A 22,058-nucleotide genomic window follows, 5' to 3' on the forward strand; every position below is an offset into this window, starting at 1 on the left:
AGAAGTTGCTAGACTCTCGTAGAGAGAGATAAATTTTCCTTGCCTGATGGTTTGTTTCGTTCCCTCCCTCTCTCTCTGACATTGCCCTCTCCCCTATCTAATGTGAAATTATAAATATTTAAAAATATAATTTGGACACATTAGTAGTGTATAGTTCGAATGGAATACCAACATATTCATATTTGCACAGGTGCGAATTACTCACTTAGTAAACAATAAGTATTTCATAAAATATAAAAAACCGTTTACTTACGTTGTGTGAGTATGTTCCGTTTGTAAAAGCAACGTCTCAGGGGGGGAGGGTCTACTGCTCCTTCTTTGGCACGTATTATTGCTACATGCCACGTCAAATTTACGTTAACAAGGAATAAGGTAAAAGGTTTCAATTGGTAAAAGAATTGTTAAAAAACTTGTCCGTGCCTCAACAAAAATTTCCATACCCATTTCATCCTTCATAAAAGCCTCCGAAAACTTATAAAGGTTGAAACTTAAAACTGTAAAAATGCACTCTCCTCAGTCATCTGTGTTGGTACCCGATTGTCTTCCTTGGGTACCAACACAGGTGACTGAGGAGAGTGCATGGGCAAGTTTTTAACAGTTCTTTTATCAATTGAAACCTTTTACTTTATTCCTTGTTCAACATAAATTTGATGCAGCATGTAGCAATAATACATGCCAAAGATGGAGCCTGAAGAAGTGAGCAGTAGACCCCCGATACGTTGCTTTTACAAACTGAACATACTCACATAACGTAAGTAAACGGTTTTTATATTTTATGAAATACTTATTGGAATACTTACACATTAAAGTTTATAAATATTGTGCTTTGTGAGTGTTCCTTCATCATATCATCCTCCTCATCTTTATGATCCACTCAGGCCTCATTACATTGTTTTATAATATTGTTTTCATCATGTTCTGCTGAGTAAGAATTGTGGATATTCTTAGCAGTTGAGCGATTCTTAGAGGCATGCATATTTCGTTTTTGACAAAAACATATTGTAACGTTAATATTTCATGTGTAAGGTTCATTTTGTTAACCTGTTTTGTCACGAAATGATGCGAAATAGACTCTTAAACACAGAAATTTAGAGTTTATTTACTGATGGGACAATTTCTGAAGTATGAATTATCCTGTGAGTTATGCAATTCACGGAAAATTGGTTAATTCTGCTGTAAATATTTGATAAAGCAAAAATGGTCCCCTTTATACAGGAATAAACTTAATATTCTGGTAAGGACATAAATGTGCTATTAGAAGGAATATGTTTATTTTGTGTAGTAAGTGGTTTTTGAATCAAATTTTGGTTATATTCACATTTTAATGTCACCAAAATGTCATTTTATATACATCTTTTTCACTGCTATAACAGCAAAATTTTATTTAATATACCGCTTTTGAACCTGAAAATGACTGTTTTTGTACCAAAAATATGTGCCTCTAGTAATTCTTTATCATTCTTATTTTCTTCCACAGCTCATGAGTTTGATGCTCGAAGGCGTATGATATCGAAAACGTTCTACCAGCAGTTGAGGTCTAGTGAACGTCAGTCGCTTGTTGGCCCACCTGAGTCCATGAGAGAGCATGTCGTAGCAGCCTCTAAGGCTATGCGCAATGGCAACTGGGTTGCCTGCAAGACTTTCATCATCAATGAGAAAATGAACGCAAAGGTACAAGCATGTTGGATTTCTTATGATAGGAAATAAATACATGGTATTGAGATGCAAGTGTTGCATTGCAAATATGTTAAGGCTCAGCTGGACATTTGTTTTCGAATTTTCCTCCGCTTTGACATTCCTTTAGAATCCCTTCTAGAGCATTCACCTTGAAACACACATTTATTAAAGAGGTCAGTGAACCTTTCAGGTTCTTCAAGGACTATTTCTAATTTTATATTGGATCGGTAGAATATCGGTTATCGGTAAATTTTATATTGGTATCGGCCAAAATTTCATATCGACCCATCCCTACTATCTGTGTATTAAACTATTGATAATATCAAGAGAACAGTGGAAGCAAACCACACAAATATTCAAGCAAATGCACCAGAAGAAATTTTAAGCATGCGTAATTTTTCCAATTTTGAAATATCCTAGCTGTTTTTTGAAAGAAGACAAAAAATTCGAAAACAGCTGCCCTGTTGTTGGTCAAAAGTCCAGCCGACCTGAGAGAGAACTTTGTATTGGTTGAGCCGGCCTCTGTGGCAGAGTGGTCAGCACACTTAACCACTCTGCCATGGAGGTCGACTCGACCAGCTGCGTCAGGATTGGCTTCGGCATGTGTGTTGTTTGTGAGTGTCCTTCATCATATCATCACTCATCCTTCCAATTAGTCAAAAACAAAGTGAAATGAACAAAATCAATCCATGTATTGGTTGAGGCAAACTTGCACAATTTTGCAATTTGAGTTATTTTTAATTAGTTATAAATGGTGGACATTAAAGACAGGAGGGGTTCAGAGCACAAGTGACATAACTCCACTTTTTGTGGAAATGGAGTTACATGTATAACTTAGAACTGTGAAGTATCAACATTTCAGGGCTAGGATTAAGTATCTCCTAAGTTTCAAACTCTTGCTCATAGAGGCACCACTATGCTTGTTCTGCAACAGCTAAGCGTAGTACTAAGGTATTTAAATGTGCCTTTTTCTCACAACTGTCTTGAATGGAGTTACACCATTTATCCTCTGAACTGCTCGTATGTTTAAGAGATACCAAGAACTTCTTAAAAAATAATGAATAGTATCAGCACACAGGGACTTAACATTTTGTGAAGATTCTGAATCATAGAAGATCCGCTTCCTTAAGTAGTACATTTGGCCAGGTGTATCTGATGTGCTGATGTTATGACAAAATGTCAGAAATGTTGAAACAAAGTATTTCTTCATGATCGATGCGGTAAATGCGGTTTAAGGATTACTTACGTGAAATAATGTATTTCCGCATTGCACAATTTAATGGTTATTTCTAGGGGCATGCATATTTCGTTTTTGACGAAAAAACGAAATTTGAAAAAACACATTGTAGTGTTAATTTTTCATGTTTTTGAAAGGTGTGAGATGCATTTTGTAACCATGTTTTGTCACGAAATAATGCGAAATGAACTGCAAAAAGCGAAATTAACTCTTAAACACGAAATTTAGGGTTTATTCACCGACACAGCACCTTCTGAGGTCGGAATTATCCTGAGAGTTATGCAATTCCCGGAAAATTGATTAATACTGCTGTTAATATTGGAGAAACAAAAATTGACTCCTTTACACAGAAATAAACTTAATACTCGGATAAGTACATAAATGGGCTATTAGAAGTGAAATGTTAATTCTGTGGAATAAGTGTAGTTTTTAAATCAAATTTACTATTATATTCACAATTTTAAAACCAAAATGTCTTTTTATATACCACTTTTGATGTGATTATTCACCGCTATAACACCGATATTTTATTTTATTTACCGCTTTTGAACCCGAAATTGACTGTTTTTATACTGCAATTTTGCTTTTTTATTTACCAAAAATATGTGCCTCTAGTTATTTCCGATTAATTTTGAAGACACTTTGCCTTCATTCACTAAGGGTAGCGGAGATGGTACTGCGTTACTGCTTTGTTAGTTCCCAAGCAGCAGTAATTGCATTTTCTCCCATTTGGTGGCGCTGGTGTATGTCTGCTGTGCTTTCAGTTGTCAGGTGGTGGTTTTGGCTCTGGGCTGTCCACCGAGTCTTGCTGCTCGGTGCATTTCCTGTTCCTCGTGTGGCTGGAGGGGGTCGAGTTTGTGCACTGCATCTTTTCTTTTTCTGGTCTGGGATCTTTTGGAGGACGAGGTGCCAAGTCGGGTGCCTGTCCATTGTTCAGGTTCAGTGCTGGTTACTGTTGGATTATAGCGTGGGTTTCTTTGATGGTGTTTTCTGTGACTGAGCCCGTTGGGTGAAGTATGGATGTGTAGGAGATGGTGTGGTTAGTGGAGTGGAAAAGGCAACTACCGCTGCCCGGGAACTAACAAAGCAGTGACATGGTACCATCTCCGCTCCAGACACTGTACCCTTAGGGAATGAAGACAGTGTCTCTTCGAAATTAATTGGAAATAACCATTAAATTGTGCAACGCGGAAATACATTATTTCACGTAAGTAAAAGTATTTATATTTATAGAAATATTGGATCATGAATATTATCTTTTCTGTTTTACATTTTGGTATTTTGTAAAATCTTGTTATTTGCAAACATTTCATGCCTATCATTTCTACTGACTTTTCTAATATTTTATATATAATTTGGAATATTTATATTTGTGTCTCGGACAGTTAGTTTATGCTTTGTAAGCAACATATGTAACTTTTTTTTTTACGGTCATGATAGTTTATTCATTCATTAATTTTATTTTACTTGTAGGTGTGGGATCTTTTCTATCAAGCAGACAAGGTTAGGGACATGTTGGCACGGCTCATACAAGAGGAATCGCTGAGGACGTACCTGTTCACCTATTCCCATGTGTATGATTCTATTTCGATGGTCACTCTGTCGGAGATGTTCGAACTGGATCGTGCTATTGTACACTCCATAATTAGCAAGATGATAATAAATGAAGAGCTGATGGTAAGTTTCAGTATCATCATAATGAACCATGCAAGACAAGCAGTCTGCTAGTTGCACTGTAGAATCTTATGTGATGGCTGTGGGTGTTAAGTACTTGATCTTGATATGTAACATTCCAGGTTCATTTCTGGTAGGTACGTGACAAAGCTGAAAATTTACCAATGCCGATGTACTCACTGATAATTTTTGGAACCGATACTGATGCCGATATTTAACAGATTCCGATACATAAGATTATTCAACAGAAATGGGATGTTACTTTCAGCATGACAAAATTAAATTTGCTATGTACATTTGTATTGTATATCATGTATATGCATATAAATTCTCAACAGATGCAAATGTACATTTGCATCTAAAGTGGTTATGTGAACCTTTAAGAAGAACATGGATTCTCAAGAGATTTAACATTAGTACACAAGCAGTTCTTTGAAATGCAAAATGAATTCCTGTTCTTAATGTTGTAAATTTAATGCTCGCAGATCCAACTTCAGAAACACGAGTTTTTGAAGCACTTCTGGAAGTAACCTACTTCTTCTCTTCTTGCAAATCTGTCCAGCAATACTGAATATTGATGCAGCAGGTATGCCCAAGTATTTTCTCACCACTTGCTTCAAGTTTGGATACTCACTTTTGCATTTCCAATACAACAGCAGATCCTGGTCACGTGGAATAGTTGGTTCAGCAATGTACCGTTTTATTTCTAATTTTGAGTTAGGTTGATCCTCCGAATGAGAGTTTGCAATAATTTTATTACAAAAACTCTACAAATGATGAAGAATCGTAACCTAATTTTCGATAAATCTTACAAAATTAAAATATGAAACTTATTAAACTCTAGTATTATCTGTACCAGTTTAAATATCGGATTTTTGCCGATGCCGATATGTCAATTTCTGCCGATTTTCATACATCTTTAATCGGCTACGGCCGATTCTTTGTGAATTCTGGTGATTCTTTGTGTGTGTGTGTTCATCAATTTTGTCTAATCATAATTCACCCTCATCATTCAGCAACAAAAAGCAACCCAAATTAAGAAATAAGTTGCAATGTACTAAAGCTAAAATTACGAGCGTAAGTACATCACAAACATTTCTTAAAAAAATACTAAGTAAGATACGGACTTGGAAACAATTTTTATTTTTCAACGATACACTTATCCCATTGCTTTATCAGTGCCCCAAGACCTGCTGCATAAAAATCTTTGGGGTGCTGTCCCAGCCACAGTCGCACGTCATGTTCAACATCTTCATCATCCACAAAACGTTTGTCCATCCTTGCGAGAATTTATTGACCAAGACAGACACTTGACCCCAGTAAACAGGAAACATTTCCTTATGAATATCCTTTGCAGGAAGTCCTTTTGCCCACAGAAAACCCACAAGAGCACGTTGCTCTTCTAACGTGTCGCCATTTTTTAACCGAGTTGCCCATGCATGCATCTGCTATCTAGAGACTTCTAACTGAATACCATCAAGCTGGATTGTGCTGCCACCTAATGACACCTTTAGAAACTACTTGCTACTATTTTCAGGTATCCCACCATCAATTTGTAACGTATTTAGTGACTTCCCGTTGTATTTTTTACTATTTAACTTTACTTTTCCGCCACTTTCGGCTAATCGTGATGATCAGAATGAGTGATCATATGATGAAATTGATTGAAGGACACACACAAAGATTACCCATGCCTATGGACGTGAAGTTTTAGTTTTTATTTCCCCCTAAATTTTGATGTTATTTTTCATGGTTTAGAGCAAATCCCGGTGTTATTAATTTCAAGTAAAAAAAAAAATTTAAAAAAAACACGCGGAAAAATGAATAGTAAGTTTATCAGAGTTAGTTATTTTTAGTGTTCCTTCTATGCTTAAGTTTTTGACATTCCTTTAGTTCTGGAAAATGGAGACAAATTTTAGTTTTACAGACCTTCGTGAGAAATTACCATTTCCATTTGGAAAACTATTTCATCTCATCAGATCTTTGACCAAAGTCATACAACACATTTCCCTAACAATGCCAAAAAATCTGCAACCTCAAAATACCGTTTTGTACACACACACACACACACACACACACACACACACAAACAAACACACCCCTAACCCTTCCCCTGCAACACAACTATGAAACTTTCCTTGAGGGAGGAATTCTATTTCAGGACGAGGTTAAACAATGTGAGTCATGTCGGCACCAAACTGCAATAAATGAAGCGTAACAATCTCTTTTGAATCTAACTTTCACACGCTAGACTAGAAACGACAGATCTAACAGTGCTTTACGTAGTTCTTTTTTAATAGAAGAATTGTTATCCCCAGTTTATTGCATATTTCGAGGCATTTTTCACGTTAAAGTGCAACATTTGGTGTAATTATGAAAAATGGCTTAATTCACGTTATTTCGCTATTCCGAAACACCGAAAATTTGCCTCCTTAACCTACCCAAATATATTTTAAACACTATTTTGCTATCCTCAACTTTTCGGTGTTAATCGATAAAACGAAAACTTCAGGTCCCTACCCTTGCCCAACCTGCAATTTGGACAAAGGTCCCCTGTCATTGTAGCAAACTGTGCTAATAACTCTGCCACAGAGGTGAACATAAATTGAATAATTATATTGACATAGCTATAATAATTTTCTTTGCAGGCTTCCTTGGATGACCCAACACAAACTGTTGTCATGCATCGCACCGAACCGACTCGTCTTCAGTCCCTTGCTCTGCAGTTGTCTGACAAGGTCAACAACCTAGTTGATTCCAATGAGAGGATATTTGAAATGAAGCAAGGTGAGCATTTGTTTCCTTTAATTTTTATTAATACTATAAATGTTTCAAAAAGTATATTTGTTGTCACCTATCGATCATATTAGACCCACATAAAAAAAGCTGATTGTGAGTGGTGACAGGTAAAATCAACAAGCAATGAAATATTTCCACGAAGTGGATTTGTCTATGATGATAAATAATGTGGATTTGTCTATGATGATAAATAATAATTCTGCTCTATTTAAGTCTACAAATAGTAGGTGCATGTAATGTTCTATAATTTTGCACATTATACATTATAATGCAAAATTTGAAATAAACTCTTAAATACGAACTTCACAGTTTATATTCAGATGCTAATCACAAAAATGATCAATTCTGATATAAATATTTTAGATGCATTCCTTTACACAGGAATGAACTTAATACTCTTAATAACTATGTAAATGTGCTATTAGAAGGGAAATGCTTGTGTAAATTAAATAATTTTAAATCAAATTTCACCATTTTAGCACTGAAATACCATTTTACATACCACTTTTGATTCAAAATTGTGCTTAGTTTTTGTACTGAAATCTTGATATTGTATTCACCATTAAATATATGGCTGTAAACTATTTCAGGTGTGCTCAAACATAGAACCAGAATTAAATAAAAATATTCGTTGTTTTCAGGAACCTTTTTCTCAAGAGGAGGTGGACAAGGTGGTTTTAGAGATAGGCAAGCTTACAATAGACAAGGACAAGATTGGAGTCGGCAACGTCGAGAAGCTCGTGCTTATTAGATGCATTTGCATACTTCTTCTAAATTGGTTGCAAGTATTGATTGTCCTTTATGGTGAGCTTTTTCTTACAGCAAGTTATACAATTTTAAAAATGCACATTCGTCTATTGATTTTGAAATGTGAATTGCATTTCAGTATTTTCAGTTAATATATTCAGAAAATGATTAAATGCATGGCAAAGTGATATTTTCCATGTAAATCACAGAATAAAATGTTTGGTAATAAATAATGTACTAGTGTTTAATTGTTTTGCCTAATAATCTGAAAGATGCATTGTTTTATGGCATTTTTTAAACTTTTAACGAACTTAAGACATCAGAGTTATGGCGATTTCTACCAGAAGCAGTATTTATACAACACATAATAAGAAGCAAATGCAATGGTAACTTACTCATCTATCCATATCTGGCATTTTAAAAAATGTCTCAAATATTATATTTTCAAACTGGTCTGGAAATTTTTCTTAATCATACAACCAGTTTTATTTTCCACGAGACAGATGGAAACTCCCTATCAGAGTCAGTCAGTTTCCACATGTTATTTTAAATGTAAAAATTCAATCTTAAAACTAAGTAGCACGACAACCTTTTGAAAGTCAAATTTTTCCACATTATATATCCAATCGGGATGGTCCCAACATAGCAGAAAGTTATTGAATGTTTGATTGCCAAGGTTGTTGATGATATGGGGGTACTTTTTTTTTTATCTACATCCCTGCATTATCAGTACTGAAACTTATGAAAGTTCCTAATTGAGTGATTGATTCGCTTAATTTTAATTTGCTTTTTGTGCCACTTTTGGCTAATTTGCGAAGATGAGTGATGAATGGACACTTGCAAAGATCCATGGCCAGGCCGGTATTCGCACCCGGGACCCCTGGCATTGAAGCTAGTCACTCTGCCACTGTGGCTGGCTAATAAGTTCCTAAGTTGGGGAGTTAGTCACTGGTGACAAAGACTCTTTACTGTATTGTTATTAGTTTAGCAGGTTTAGAAATTCTTCAGAAAATGCCTCCATCTGGTATATGAGGTGTGTTCTTTTGGAAAGATTTTTTTTTTCTTTGGACCCGTTTTCAATCCTCATGTCCTGGCATCAGTGTCATGGGGCCTGCGAAGTCAAATTTTGTACTTATTTTTTTCCTTTCAGTCTTCTTCCACTTGATAAATCATAAATGCTTTTTTTCAACCATAGGCTTATAGCAGAGTTGAACAAAACAATTCATACTTTCCTAGATATATTTTTATTTAAAACCTTGTGGATTTTTTAATTTCCTGCTGAAAACACACGCAGCTGGTGCAAATACCAGGAAAACAGCCTCGACATCAAAGGATTAAAAGTATCTCCATGATTGACCCAGAAAGCTATATTACAAGGAATAATCCAGAATTAACTGGAGCATTATTTAGAAGGAAAGTAACATCCAGTAGCAAATAATTATTTTTATTTCTGGGCTGGAAAAGTGAGTGTTAGACTGTAGCTTATTTACAAATTCTTAATACTGAAGAAAATTCAGGTACAATGTTTTGAATGAAAGACTGTGAAGTGAATGTGAGATCTTAACTGTTACACAATAGTTCGAGAACTTTTTTTATTTTAACTGGAGCAGCTGACCCTAAGCATTTTGGCCCACCTGGGAACAGGATCAGCGTAGCCTTTCTCATCAGCCTCACTCTGGATAATGTACGGATCCTTCAGCACCTTGAGCAAGAAGTTTACCTCGCTGAAGTCATCCTTCTCTGCTTTCTCGATAGCCTTTTGAGCCATCCAGTTCCGTAGTACATAACGTGGATTCACTTGCTTCATGACCGCTTTCCTTTCCTCATCCGTCACCTTCAATTCTGCAAGCAAGCTTCTGTAATCCATGACAAAATCGCGAAAATTATCATGTCTCGATAACCGCTCGAGCGACCAATATTCCTTTACGATTTCACTCCTGGACAAATTGTCAATGTTAATCTCTCCAAGCTGCCAGAACGTCATTGTAAAATCTGCGCCAGTCTCTTCCATCAGCAACAGAAGGGCATGAATGAGAACTCTACTATTCTGATGCCATTCAGAGACCCCCAACTTCTTCGAGAACAGATATGTAAACCTTTCCGTTGCATATGCCACGTACTGCTTAAAAGCCATAGCAATCTCCTTTTTCTGATGCTCCGTTAACAGTGGAGCGAGAGCCAATGACAGCTGCTCCAAATTCCACAATGCATCTTCGATCTGCTTCTCGTAGGTGTATCGCCCTTCCGTATCCGAGCTGTTGGGAACAAAAAGCCGATCACACTCATCCATAAAACCAAAAGGGCCGTAATCCAGCGTGAAACCCAAAATGCTCATGTTGTCAGTGTTGAGGACACCGTGAACGAATCCAAAAGTCATCCACGACAAAATCAGATCAATAGTTCTCGTTGCCACCGTATTGAAGAAAAATACATATCTGTCTTGGTTATTTATGTCGATGTCCTGGAAGTACTCTCTAATGATGAAGTCCGTCAGTTGTTTCAGCTGCTTTCTTTCTTGATTCATTGCCAGGATTTCCAGAGAACCGAATCGAAACCATGAAGGTGCAACTCTCAGTACTACAGCAGTCCTCTCTTGTTTAACTTTACCATTGTAGAACTGGTCCCTCAGCACGTGATCTCCGCTAACAACCAAGGCTGCTGCTCGACTTGTGAATACGCCTACAGGAAATAATAGTTTATCGTCTTGAACCAAATAATACTCAACATCTGCAATGAAGCTAGATAAAGCACATCATACAGGGTGGGACAAATTAAAGTAGCCCCAGTGAGGGTGCACAGTTGGAGAACACTACAGCCCAAATGAACAAAGAACAAACTTAAAGAAACCCAGACTTTTCGTCTCCATTTGAGGGAGTTTCAGGGGGGGGGGAAGCAGTGTTGCCAAATGCCTGATTTTTTGTTTGGTCGTACATGATAACTTCTGCTGTCAACATGCACCCTTCACTCACAATTCAGGGAGAGGCAGAGAATCTGAGACCCATTTTCTTGCTACCTGGCAGCAACAGTTAGGCTTAGCTGCACCTTCACCTTTTGGGGGGGGTTCCTTTGTCACCTGAAAACTGTTGCTGTCAGCCATAAGTTGGGCAAAGCAGAATACCAGACCCCCTCACCACGGCAAGTGGGCCAAAGTGGTTCAAGGGTTCATGTGACCTTCCCAGGTTTCCATTGGAAAAGACAGAAATAGAATTTGAAGTTGGTTCTTTGGTCAATCGGGCTCTATGAATACTTGCCTGGTTAAAGGAGATGCTGAAAGTGGCTGCCATTCATCTCTTGGCTCTGGTCAGCAGGTTATTGAAGTACTGTGAACGTTTACGGCTTTTCTGCAAGTTCATCAAGGGGTCATTTTTATTTGCCCCACCCTGTATAAGAGCAATCTACATGACTTTTATAATCAAAACTAAAGCAAAATTAGGTTGAATGGATCCCAGGTTGTGCTGTTGCATGAATGAAACCAAGCACAGACTCATTTCTCATCTCACTTCATGAGGCTCCTCTCTGCTAAACTTTGAATGTAAGCAAGCCTGTACACATACAGGTTTCTCTAGGCTGTGAAAAAAGTTTTATATATCTACAAGAAGTAATTTTATTAATACATCCCGATTGTTTTTTTTTCAACCTATTCAAGCGGCTCCGGCATCGTATAAAGTTGGTACCTGGAGGAAACTCTGGGGGGGGGGGGGGGTGCTGATCAAGAAAGTGTGGGGCCCTAACCCCACAGCCCCTATATGCCTTCATGGCATGGTGCAAAGCACAGGGAAGCACTTTACTTTTATTTTTTTTACTTTATGGCACAATAAACTCTGATGAACAGAGATTTAGTAATCAGCTAAGTTTGCACCTGAAGTTTATTTAATTATAATTGTAATAAACACTTATATTAATACTAAACCAACCAATCTTTATATTTGCATCAAAACTAGAACTAAACCAACGCCAATGAAATCATTTGGATTTTATTTACCAATATGTGCCAATACTTTTCCAGCAATTTGGCCTTTTGCGGAGTGAGTCTATTTGTCCTGGAAATTATGTAAAAATTCAAAGTTTTCATTTATTTTGCTCCAACATTATTGCCTGGAAAAAACATATTTTGTAATTATATAACATATTTTAATATTCTGATGTAATTGAAGCAAAACTGATAAACTGATGCTTATACACTAATATTAATATATTTTGAATAATTTTTAATTACTACAATTTTCAAGGACCTGTATTACGAGGCGCATCCAGAAAGTAAGTTTTCCTATTTTTTTTTTTTAAAAAAAACAATACAGTTTCAGGAAACCATTTTTTGGCAACAGGTACAGCAAAGGTTCAGCTATTTTTCAACATAGCAACCACCAGAATTGAGACACTTGTCGTATCGTGGTATCAACTTTTGGATCCCACTGTCGTAGAACTCTGCCGCCTGTGAATGGAACCAGCGTGTGACAGACGTCTTCAGCTCTTCGTCGTTGCCAAAACGCTCACCGGAGGACAGGAATTTCTTGAGGTGCAAGAAAACGTGAAAATCGCTGGGAGCCAGATCAGGACTGTAAGGTGGATGATCAAACAACTCGCAGCCAAATTCCGTCAAAACAGCTGCTGTGCGCCAAGCCGTATGTGGACGAGCATTGTCATGGAGGAGCACAACACCTGCAGTAAGCATGCCACGCCTCTTGTTTTGAATGGCACGTCGCAATTACCTTAGTGTTTCACCTCTGGGGAGGAAGTCAATGAGCAAAATGCCCTTCCTGTCCCAAAACACGGTGCACATCACTTTCTGTACCGACAACGTCTGTTTGAATTTCTTCTTGACCGGAGATCCACTATGCCGCCAATGCATTGACTGCTGCTTGGTTTCTGGGGTGAAGTGCGAAATCCACGTCTCATCGCCCGTGACGATCCTGTCAAGGTAATCATCGCCATCATCATGGTACCGTTGCAGGAATGTCAGTGCTGCTCCTGAACGTTTCATTTTGTGTTCGGGTGTCAGGTTTTTCGGCACCCACCTGGCACACAATTTTTTGAACAGCAGGCACTGCGTGACAATCTCATGCAACACGGATTGCGATATCTGCAGAAAAAGGCTACTCAACTCCGCAATCGTGAAGCGACGGTTCTCTACGATGCGCTACCACACCAGCTCAACCAGATCATCAGTGATGAGGGACGGACGCCCACTGCGCTCTTCATCATGGACACTTTGACGACTTTCCGAAAACTGCCGACACCAGCGACGCACCATCTGCTTACTCATAATGTTCGGCCCATAGACCTCACAGAGCTGACGATGAATGTCAAATTGGCGCAATGCTTTGTGCATTCAGGAACTTTATCACCGACCAAACCTCGCATGCGGCGGGAGAAGGAATACGAGCTTCCATTTCGGACCACTGCTGCCTCGCTACTGGTGCCGGGCGGGATCTGTCCGCCTGGCATATGATTGACACGTCTTAGCTCTGCTGCGCATGCACAATTTACATGGCTCATTACGTTTACTTTCACGGGAAAAAAATAGGGAAACTTACTTTCTGGATGCGCCTCGTAATATTGGTATTGGTAAGGGTTCAAAGTGGTGTTGGCTTGGCCTTAATCAAAGCTGTTCTCCGCAGTACAAATGCTGTTTTTTCATAACCTAGATTTAAGCAAGAAATTATATTAATCTGAAAATTATATACTACAAAATTTTGCTATGCTTGTGATAGCTCTATATTACAAATGCTACATAATACACACACACACACACACACACACACAAAAAAAAACAACTATGTAGCTAATTAGAGATACTGATAGTTGACACAAATGGACAACTGGTGTAGAAGGGTGTTTTTCAGCTTCGCTAATTAATACTCTAAAATGAAGGTGACCACCATTAAAACAATGGACACAGCAAAGATGGAAATAAATTCTTCATGTGTATGACAAGCTAGAAGGTAATTTCTCTTACCAAGGTAATGCATAGCTTCAGATGCAAGAAATTCCCTGATAGATGATCGGAGAACAGCTCGGCCATCTCCATCACGAGAATATGGAGTTTTTCCTGAACCCTTCAGTTGCAACTCCCATCGTTCTCCATTCCTAAAATGGAGGAACAGCGAGATTGAGAGGTTTTTCTTTTTCAGTAGGCATATTTAGTGTGTTGCAGAAAGAAGAAATTTCAGTATATAAACAAGTATGGAACTTCATGTGTGCTGACCAATAATATGTTTGTTAAAAACAAAGATGTTAATGTGCATTCGGACAGGTCTTGCTAATCTTTTAGAGATTTTTGCATATAGTATATTCTACATCCATTGCCAGGGCCTCTCTGATGGTGTAGTGGATTGACTAATTGACTACTCACATAAGCATACAGCATCATCACACAATCAAATAAGGGGATTATTCTGTTTACACGTACAGGTTTAAAAAAAAAGGGCATAAATATTAAACTAACAAAATTTCTGACTGGCATAACCTATTTTAGATCATCCCATGCTTACCTAATATGCCAAATTTAGGTAAAAGTTTGTTATATATCGGAGACACATTTCTTCATTTTTACACAACAAACTACTTACGGAAATGAGTCTCTAAGGTTTCCAACGTTCATTGAGGTATTGTCTTTCATCGTGGAATCTATTTGACCGGGAAATCATGTATTTTGCAACAGAAATGTCTCACCGACGCACAATTGTTTTCCTACGTGAACCGGATGTTCCATACGTTTGATGACGGAACCTCCTATCAGTGTTTCCAACCCCCCCCTTTTTTTTTTAACTATCCTTGCCTAACCTAACCTTATCGGAAATCGTTATCCGTCAGCTACCCGTGCATAATGTGCAATTTGCACACGTGACTAACACGATAGTAGGTATTTTTCTGTGAATAAGGTTGAAAACACTACATACCGACAATGGTAGTCCATGTGTGCCTGCCATATTGTGTGTTAGGGAAGCGAAAAAAGGAATAACAAAAACTACTCTATGTGAAAAATTGTTCATTTTTGTGTAAAAAGCATAATGGCACCTTGAACTATGTTCCGCAATACACAATTCGTAAGTACGAACCATGAGACACCCAAAATATCCGATTTTAATGTGTCTCCGATATAACGAACTGTTACCCAAATTTATAGTAATGGCGCTTGAAGACACAAAGTAGATGGATGTTGAAAATTTGAAACTTTTTTCTGGTATCACTAATGTCATGTGGTCGTTGTCGCAAAATTTTATGTAGAAAGTTAGTCCTATAAAACTTTAGAACTCATCTACGAAGTGTGTATCGGCAGGCTGAAAAGTGACATTTTAAACACAAACTTCTTACCGATTAATATATTCACCAAGCAAATGCGCTCTTCCATCACCAAGTTGTTCTGCCCAGATACCAAACTGGTGTCCTCCATACCTATGTGCAAGGGGTATTGAATGCGGAAGAATTCTACTTCCGTGCACAAACTCTAGGAACTCTTTTGTGTCTGCTATAGAAGGATCCATATTGAGAACATTAACAAGGACATCCTCTGAGACAGCAACTAATTTCGGATCTGTTGATAGAGGCGTTGGTAGAACCTTAGAAAATATTGCTCCTTTAACATTTTCGCGAACAGAATTTTGTTCGACTTTGTCAAGCGGTAGATCAATCAAAGTTGGCTCGGAGAAACTCCAATCGTCTAGTCTCTTCATTAGAGGAAGACAGCGATTGTCTTGTACTGACATTACCATCAAACGCGTGTAATTTCTTTGTAACAAGCGCTTGTCAAAAACTGTACATAATTTTCCTGTGTGGCCCTTCAAAGAATTTAGAAAATAAGTCAAACACAGTAACTTTGTCCACATAGCATTGCAAAACATTCGGGGTTATACAATGAAAAAATTGTCCACGACTACTTTCACTAATTTTTCTCTTGCATTACACGTGTTCCTACGGAATTAACTTATACAGATGCTGATGCTATCGCCTGCTGGTGTGGTGGTTTTTTTTTTTTTCCAATTCTTGAAAGATGTCATTGCGTAAGAGCACATAGTGATTGACAATTTGCTTGATCATACCTTACTCGGAGTATTCATCCCATTCTAAAAACCAAGTGGAAAAGTACAAGAAAATGATGTACAGGGTCAAGTGATTGAGTAATCCTAGAGAGAAGTGGTAATACGGTGTGTTTTACAAGGTATATTAATGCGCCTACCGGTTTGTCGCAATCCAATAATCCATTCACATAACTTGAATTATACCTTTTGCAAATACGCTGTATAAAGATACACACTACCGGAGTGACCGGACTTACGTGAGGCGAGTGTACACAGTATTCTGTGGATGAATTGTACGTGTTTTACACTGTTGAACGTAATTTCTAATCTATGTAAATGCAAAAATGAATTAAACTTATATCTTTAAATTGTATACTAACGATATATATGTGTTTGGAAACGTAGACGACAGGAGAAATAAAGAAGATTGTGAGAATGGCATATTCAGAAGACTACATAAAAAGTAAATTGCTGAAAGAGCTGGATGCTACACATGTGGTAAGTAACATACACAGGTCCATGTTATTTTGATGATATTGACAATATTTGATTTACTTCTGTAGCGTTGCTGAATTTTATGTTGATTACTTAACCCATTTTGCGCCATAAATTTTTCACTTGCTAATTTTACATCAGCTTTACATTAAATAACTTGTAGAGGCACTAAAGATAGAACACCATTGCCTTTTTTTTTGTTTCCATGTACAGGGTTACTACAAAAAGTTTGGGTAACACTTTACTATACCTGAGACAGATTTCTTCAAATTTACAGGAGAAAGTACTTACGCAAATCATTTTCTGTAGCGTTGTTGATGTTCGGGAATATAATTTTGATTCATTTTAATGCAATTGCATGTGGTTTTGTACGAAAATCTATTTCCGACGCGCTTTTGCTGCTGCCGCCATTTGCTTCCTGCATGAGAGCAGAATACGCTCTCGTATTGTCCGTATATGCTTAATTGAATGAAAGGAGTGCTAATGGAACCAAACCTAACAGGTCTAACCTAACCTAGTAGGCATACCTCGTCCCCGTGATGGTTTGTGGGGCTACCGTGAATTTTTGGGCTAACGTCAATGGTTTTTCTGGCTCAAGGAACGATCAACGGTAAGCTATCGCCATGTTGTGTGTGGAAATAAAGAAGAACAGTAAGTACTCGTAAATGTAAGAAATATGCATTACTTTCCTAACAAATTAAATTATTTCACCTAAATAAGTGTTCCGGAATGCAGAATAGTACGTTAGCAATGTAAATAAGTGCGATAGAAATGATTCCCAGGTGTCTCAGGTATAGTAAAGTAGTACCAAAGTGGGGTATTGCATATGTGCAACGTTAGCGTCAAGAGGTATAAAAATTATAAAATTTGAGAAAATTTGTTTGACTGCTACCAGAATAATTTTATTCCTCTACATACAATTATTGTGTTTGAGAAGTTTTATTCAACATAAAGTATTACTTATGCAGTTGTGGCACACTTAATTGCAATTCTTTACATAGTTGTGTACACTGAATATTACTGTGCTCTGAAAAATATATGGTAAAACTATCATATGCGGGAAATCGCTCTAACTCTTTCATTCTCTACTTTTTTACATTCTTACTTACCTGTTCTGCATTGCGAAACATCGTTTAACAAGGGATTTCGCTTTTTTTAACGAAATTACTATTTATTGTCGACATTTCGAGTAATTATTGTTCGTTCCTTTCTCGCTTCCTGAACACGCAAAATGGTGGGCTAATCTTGACTAGAGTTCTGTTTCAAACGGCAAAGCAGTGTTTCAACCTTCTTAACAGAAAAATTCTCGCATAGCCCCAAAAACCATTCTTGGAAAAAAACATTCGTGGATTGTATAACCATCCACGAATAGCCCCCAAAACCATTCACGATAGCTCCACGCACACGGTAAGGTTAGGTTCGGCAATAGTATAGTATAAAAACTGTGTGTTTGGAAACACTTGCTGGGGATTACGTCATCAGATGCTCGCAACATCCGGTTCAAATACATGGATGGAAATGTACGACCTTCCGAAATTACACAGAAACTCAATTCCGTAAGTAATTTCTCCTGTATATTTGAAGAAATCCATTTCCCGCATATGACATTTTTACGAAATATACTTTACAGGAATAGGTAAGAATTGACAATATAGAGAAAGTCTGTAATTTTGTTAATTTTCAGTATACTAAGTAATTTTGGCCTTCTAATTACGAATCTGTTGTAAAAAACCGGGGGTCACGTCTGAAAAATGTACATTTTGATGAAACATTGTTCGTAAGCCCCAAAAACCGTCAACGGGTAGACCCATGAACCATTCACACGAGGTTAGGTTAGGTTCCATTAGCACTCATTTCACCCTTAAATTCATCGGAAAAATAGGGTTCCTACTAAAATTGAACATCATAAATCATTTTCTTGTAAAACAATGGCATGGTTGGGAACAATGACAGGAGATTACATTTTCGTTCGTAAAACTACGCATATACACCAAAAAAAAATTGAATCTGCTTTTTTTTTCAAATTTCCAGACGTGACCCCTGGTTTTTTTACAACAGATTCGTGATTAGGAATCCAAAATTAGTTAGTATACCAAAAATTAACAAAATTGGAGACTTTCTCTATATTGTCAATTTGCTCCGATAATGCAAAACAAATGCCATTTTGTTTCAATATACAGGGTGACTATGAAAATTAATTTATTGTTGTCAGTTGACTGCTGATCATCAACAATTAGCTGTTTATTGTTGTCAGTTGACTTCTGATCGTCATTCATTGTTACAGATTGAGTATGCATTTCTCTCTCTCCCAATGTGTCAAAGGGGAAGTTGTCTGTGACGATCATCAGCTTACTTCTTTATCTGTAAACTTCTGCTGTCTCTGGAGGAAGAACAACAATGTTTGCTTCCACATGGGATGTATTTGCAAGCATCTGTAATGCTTGAGTTGTTGGTTTGGTTTATTTCTGCCACTTTTGGGGCATCAATGAAGAGACACTCACAAATAACACACATGCCCAGGTCCCCAGGTTCAAATCCGTCCTGGGCATGGATGTTTGTGAGTGTCCATTCATCAATTTCATCATATCACTCATCCCCATCTTCGCAAATTAGCCAAAAGTGGCACAGAGGTCGAAGTAAAATAAAGCAATCAATCAATCAAACACACATGTCCAGGCCAGGATTCAAACCCAGGACTCCTGGCATCGTATCATTCTGTGCTAACCACTTCATCATGGACGTCGGCTAATGGTTCATCAAGTGTGATCAACTTTTCACGGTGTATAGTTGTTGTGTATCGTATTTACTTATATCTGAAACGCAACATGAATGTGTTAGGACAGATTCCTAGATAGAAAGTTGTAAATATTTTTTTATAGCCTTTTACGCTGACGTTGCATATATGGTACAAACCAGAGGTGAATTTCTTGCAGCGTGGTTTCTAGCAGGATATGTGACAAATACAATCACATAACACGATTTCAGTGTTGCCAGGTAAAATTAAATATAGAAAACATGACGTCGTCAGAAAAAATACTACTATTTGTAATATAATAATACCAGCACATGAACACTTGTTGTACTGTTTTAAGTAAAATAATGAAGAATGGGACTTATTTGATGTTAATAACACAGACTTCAGAAAAATTTATTGAAAGTGTAGTATCCCCGAAACGTCTGAAATTCCTTTATTTTCATCTTTTTCACATTGGTACTTAAGTATTCTGCATTCCTAAGGATTGTTAAAGGTGCCATTTTGTTTTTTTCACGCAAATAATCTTAATTTTCGACATATCGAGTAATTCTTGTTTGTTCGTTTTCGCTTGCGTTACACACAAAATGTCGGATAAATCTTGACTAGCGTTGTCGGTGATCAGTGGTTATGCAGTGTTGCAACCTTCTTCATCGAAAAATACCTACTTTTGTGTTATTTGTATTTTTTTTCCAGGTTCGAAAACCCCACGAACCATTCATAAATAGCCCCATGCACGGTAAGGTTAGGTTTGGTTAGGTTAGGCAAACCTTGTTAAAATTGTCATCTTCAAAATTCTCATGTTCTTGGGAAAACAACGGTGTGGTTGGAATCACTGACTGGGGGTTACATCTTGGAACGCACGCAACATTTGATTAATGTAGTGGATGGGCATAGAGGCAACAGCTTTCGTTCATTGGAGAGACATTAATCTTCAATAATACATGGTTTACCGGCGAAATAAATTAAGCGATGGGAAAAAAAAGACTTCCACGACCTTTCAAAAGTGTACGGAAAAGTCAGTTCGGTAAGTGCTTTCTCCTGTAAAATTGAAGAAATATGTTTCGGGGATACTGAAATTTTAGCATGGGTTACTGATAAAAGAGGCTGTAACAGCAAGGAAACAATTCCAAAAGTGGAAACTTTTACCCCCACATCGATCCAGCTCAGATTACCGCATCATTTCCACCGATGCATTTATACTGATTTTTATTTTTTTTCCAACCAACTGCAACAAGCTCGGTAATTTCCTCGAGCTAGTGTTGGTGGGAATGAAACTTTTCTCCATGTACTACAGAATTTCGTTCTCAAAGCTTGAAATCAGCGCGTTTCTTACGGTTCTATACACATTGCGAAAGTTGGGCCTAAAGTTTAATGAGCTACTCTGTGTTCCAGTAAAGTTTATGTAAAATTATGTACTGTAATTATTATGCGAGGAATTTTATGTACCTGAAAGTTGGCAATTTGCAAACTAAATTCATGGCACTCCTGTGTAATTAAACCCATTCTATGCAATTTGAAGGTTCTGTGTATATGTGAGAGTTTTTCTAAACATTTAGTACCCAACAACATGTAGATGTGATATTTATGACTTATTTTAATAGCTACTAGTATCAACAAATTTTAGATCAATCATGAACCTCAAAGTATAACCTGTAAAGCCCACTGACTGCTTTTTATATTTTTAACTATGCTGTTTGAATTTCTGAAATTAATTTTGAATTTTAAATAAAACCAGTGTTGTTTTTATATTATTAAATTTGGTCAGCCAACTGATTAAATAATTGATGTATGGAGATTTGATATTACTCATGGCACATTCACATTTCAGTGGTTTGGATCTCACTTTATGTATATATGTGTGTGTGTGTGTGTGTGGTTTTTCTTTAATTGATTAACACTAGCATTTGAAGGACATTTTTTGCGATGGAAGGGACACCCTGGACATTTTCTCCCCAAACAGTGTTGCATAGCATGAAGTGAATCTTTACCTGTCTTAATTGTATATCAAGTGCTTTGGGTAAGATTTTACAATACCAGAAGCTTCGGTAATTTCTATCCTACTTCTTATACTAACAAAATACGTAGTCCCGATGAAGTATATGAGGTTAACATGTGGGGGTGACGTGTAGAAGTTGTAAAATAAGTTTTTCAATTACCGCGATCATTCTCCGTATACAAGCATGGAAACCATGTTTCATGATATGAACACATGACGTTCCGAAAATAGCATCTTCCATGAGGAAAAAGGGCCTCCCAATGGCACAGTGGTGGCATCGTCGCCTTGCAATCAAGGGGTCCCGGGTTCGATACCCGGTGGAGGCACATAGTGTTTCGGATTCCACTTTAAACTGTAGGTCCAGTCTCGATTTGCCTTACTGTGCATAAAGTGGACTTAGCCCGACCCTGTGGCCGAGTGGTTAGCACATCACGCTGCGCCGCCAAGGGTCCCGGGTTCGAATCCCGGTCGGGCATGGTTGTTTGTGAATGTCCATTCATCAATTTCATCATTTCATTACTCATCCCCATCTTCGCAAATTAGCCAAGAGGCACAAAACGCGAAGTAAAATAAACTAAATCAAATCAAATAAAGGGGACTTAAAACACTAAATCAACCAATCCATGAGGAAAAAATGTATGCCGCTATATTGCTTTAATA

The 22,058-nt window shown here is 37.5% G+C and overlaps 3 protein-coding genes across 3 annotated transcripts in view; 2 read left to right on the forward strand and 1 right to left on the reverse strand.

Moving 5' to 3' along the window:
* The window catches only part of eIF3c (eukaryotic translation initiation factor 3 subunit c), a 50,951-nt gene extending 42,587 nt beyond the window's left edge, over nucleotides 1-8,364 (forward strand). Inside the window, exons 15-18 of the mRNA XM_083128562.1 lie at nucleotides 1,478-1,671; nucleotides 4,388-4,591; nucleotides 7,237-7,375; nucleotides 8,029-8,364. Coding sequence (XP_082984688.1) covers nucleotides 1,478-1,671; nucleotides 4,388-4,591; nucleotides 7,237-7,375; nucleotides 8,029-8,138 — 647 coding nt within the window. The 3' untranslated portion in view covers nucleotides 8,139-8,364. The remainder of the gene's footprint in view (nucleotides 1-1,477; nucleotides 1,672-4,387; nucleotides 4,592-7,236; nucleotides 7,376-8,028) is intronic.
* Nucleotides 8,365-9,562: 1,198 nt separating this feature from the next.
* On the reverse strand, nucleotides 9,563-16,121 carry LOC145992231 (protein nucleotidyltransferase YdiU-like). Its single transcript, XM_083128564.1, has 3 exons — nucleotides 15,449-16,121; nucleotides 14,091-14,221; nucleotides 9,563-10,813 (listed from the first exon to the last, which is right to left on the reverse strand). Exons 1-3 carry the CDS (start codon nucleotides 15,973-15,975, stop codon nucleotides 9,732-9,734), a joined length of 1,740 nt encoding a protein of 579 aa, XP_082984690.1. The 5' UTR covers nucleotides 15,976-16,121; the 3' UTR covers nucleotides 9,563-9,731.
* A 302-nt stretch (nucleotides 16,122-16,423) lies between these two features.
* Mvk (Mevalonate kinase) overlaps nucleotides 16,424-22,058 on the forward strand; it is a 33,487-nt gene continuing 27,852 nt past the window's right edge. Inside the window, exon 1 of the mRNA XM_083128570.1 lies at nucleotides 16,424-16,650. Within this exon, the coding sequence (XP_082984696.1) occupies nucleotides 16,588-16,650 (63 nt within the window). The 5' untranslated portion in view covers nucleotides 16,424-16,587. The remainder of the gene's footprint in view (nucleotides 16,651-22,058) is intronic.

This window comes from Lepisma saccharinum, chromosome 9 (genome assembly GCF_977018435.1).
Source record: "Lepisma saccharinum chromosome 9, izLepSacc3.1, whole genome shotgun sequence".
Lineage (NCBI taxonomy): Eukaryota > Metazoa > Arthropoda > Insecta > Zygentoma > Lepismatidae > Lepisma > Lepisma saccharinum.

What these genes read in the sequence shown, in the direction of transcription:
- LOC145992231 (XM_083128564.1), bottom strand. Translation starts at nt 15,975, where the DNA reads ATGTTTTGCAATGCTATGTGGACAAAGTTACTGTGTTTGACTTATTTT. An exon ending in CTTGGTGAATATATTAATCG is followed by an intron (nt 14,222 to 15,448) that starts GTAAGAAGTTTG and finishes CCTCCATTTTAG; the next exon opens with GAATGGAGAACGATGGGAGT. An exon ending in TGAAGCTATGCATTACCTTG is followed by an intron (nt 10,814 to 14,090) that starts GTAAGAGAAATT and finishes TATTTCCTGTAG; the next exon opens with GCGTATTCACAAGTCGAGCA.